This window comes from Cyprinodon variegatus, unplaced genomic scaffold (genome assembly GCF_000732505.1).
Source record: "Cyprinodon variegatus isolate N-32 unplaced genomic scaffold, C_variegatus-1.0 Scaffold598, whole genome shotgun sequence".
NCBI lineage: Eukaryota > Metazoa > Chordata > Actinopteri > Cyprinodontiformes > Cyprinodontidae > Cyprinodon > Cyprinodon variegatus.
Window position 1 is genome coordinate 195704 of NW_015151051.1, and position 738 is coordinate 196441.

The following is a 738-nucleotide window of genomic DNA, read 5'->3' on the forward strand; positions in this document are numbered from 1 at the left end:
AAACAGCAGCTCCACTTTTCACAGCTGCAGTCTGACTTTAGGCAGCGATGGAGGCTGTGATCTTAAAGTACATCTGCGCCAATCAGGGAGCGGTTAACCTTGAAGATCTGGTTAGTAATCTCGGTGAATCCGCGAACGAGGTGGTTTCCAACCCCAGCAGGTTTGCTCTGAGCTCCGGTGCTGACGGGCAGCAGAGAGTGGTGGCCCGGAGCGGCCTGAGGCTGTGCAGGAAGAAGGACTGTCCCGGGGACTGCAGGAGCCTCCACCTGTGCAAAAACTTCCTCTTCAGCGGCACCTGCCACTTCCTGCTCAGGTAAACAGATGGCGGAGGGCCTCTGATTGAAACACACCTGCTGTTTGTCCGGTTAGAAAACTCAAAGGTTGAAATAAAAGCTGAGATTCACAGTGACTGAGTTATTAGTTTGCCTTTTCCTTAAAGGGCGCGGTGCGTTCACGTGCTGTCGATGTCTTTATATCCTCAATTTATGATAAAAGTGCTTATAAATGCATCAATAACATTAAAAGTGTGATTATCACCTCGACAAAAGCAAATGTGAATTTATTTATTTTAAAGCTTTTAAGTTGAGTTACTTTTCTAAAGTTGCCAGTGACGTCATGGCTCAGGTGTTATCCTGATCTGAGTAGGTGGTGAATAACTATATGGCGTGAGTTTTGTTCCTTTATTGTTCCAAGTGCCGAACACTTTTTTTTGGAAACATCCAGAAATGAAACTTTGAT

At 45.7% G+C, this 738-nt stretch overlaps 1 protein-coding gene across 1 annotated transcript in view; it reads left to right on the forward strand.

Annotated features, from left to right (window-relative positions):
• The window catches only part of LOC107096092 (poly [ADP-ribose] polymerase 12-like), a 24830-nt gene continuing 24092 nt past the window's right edge, over positions 1-738 (forward strand). The window contains exon 1 of the mRNA XM_015392593.1: positions 1-313. Within this exon, the coding sequence (XP_015248079.1) occupies positions 48-313 (266 nt within the window). The 5' untranslated portion in view covers positions 1-47. The remainder of the gene's footprint in view (positions 314-738) is intronic.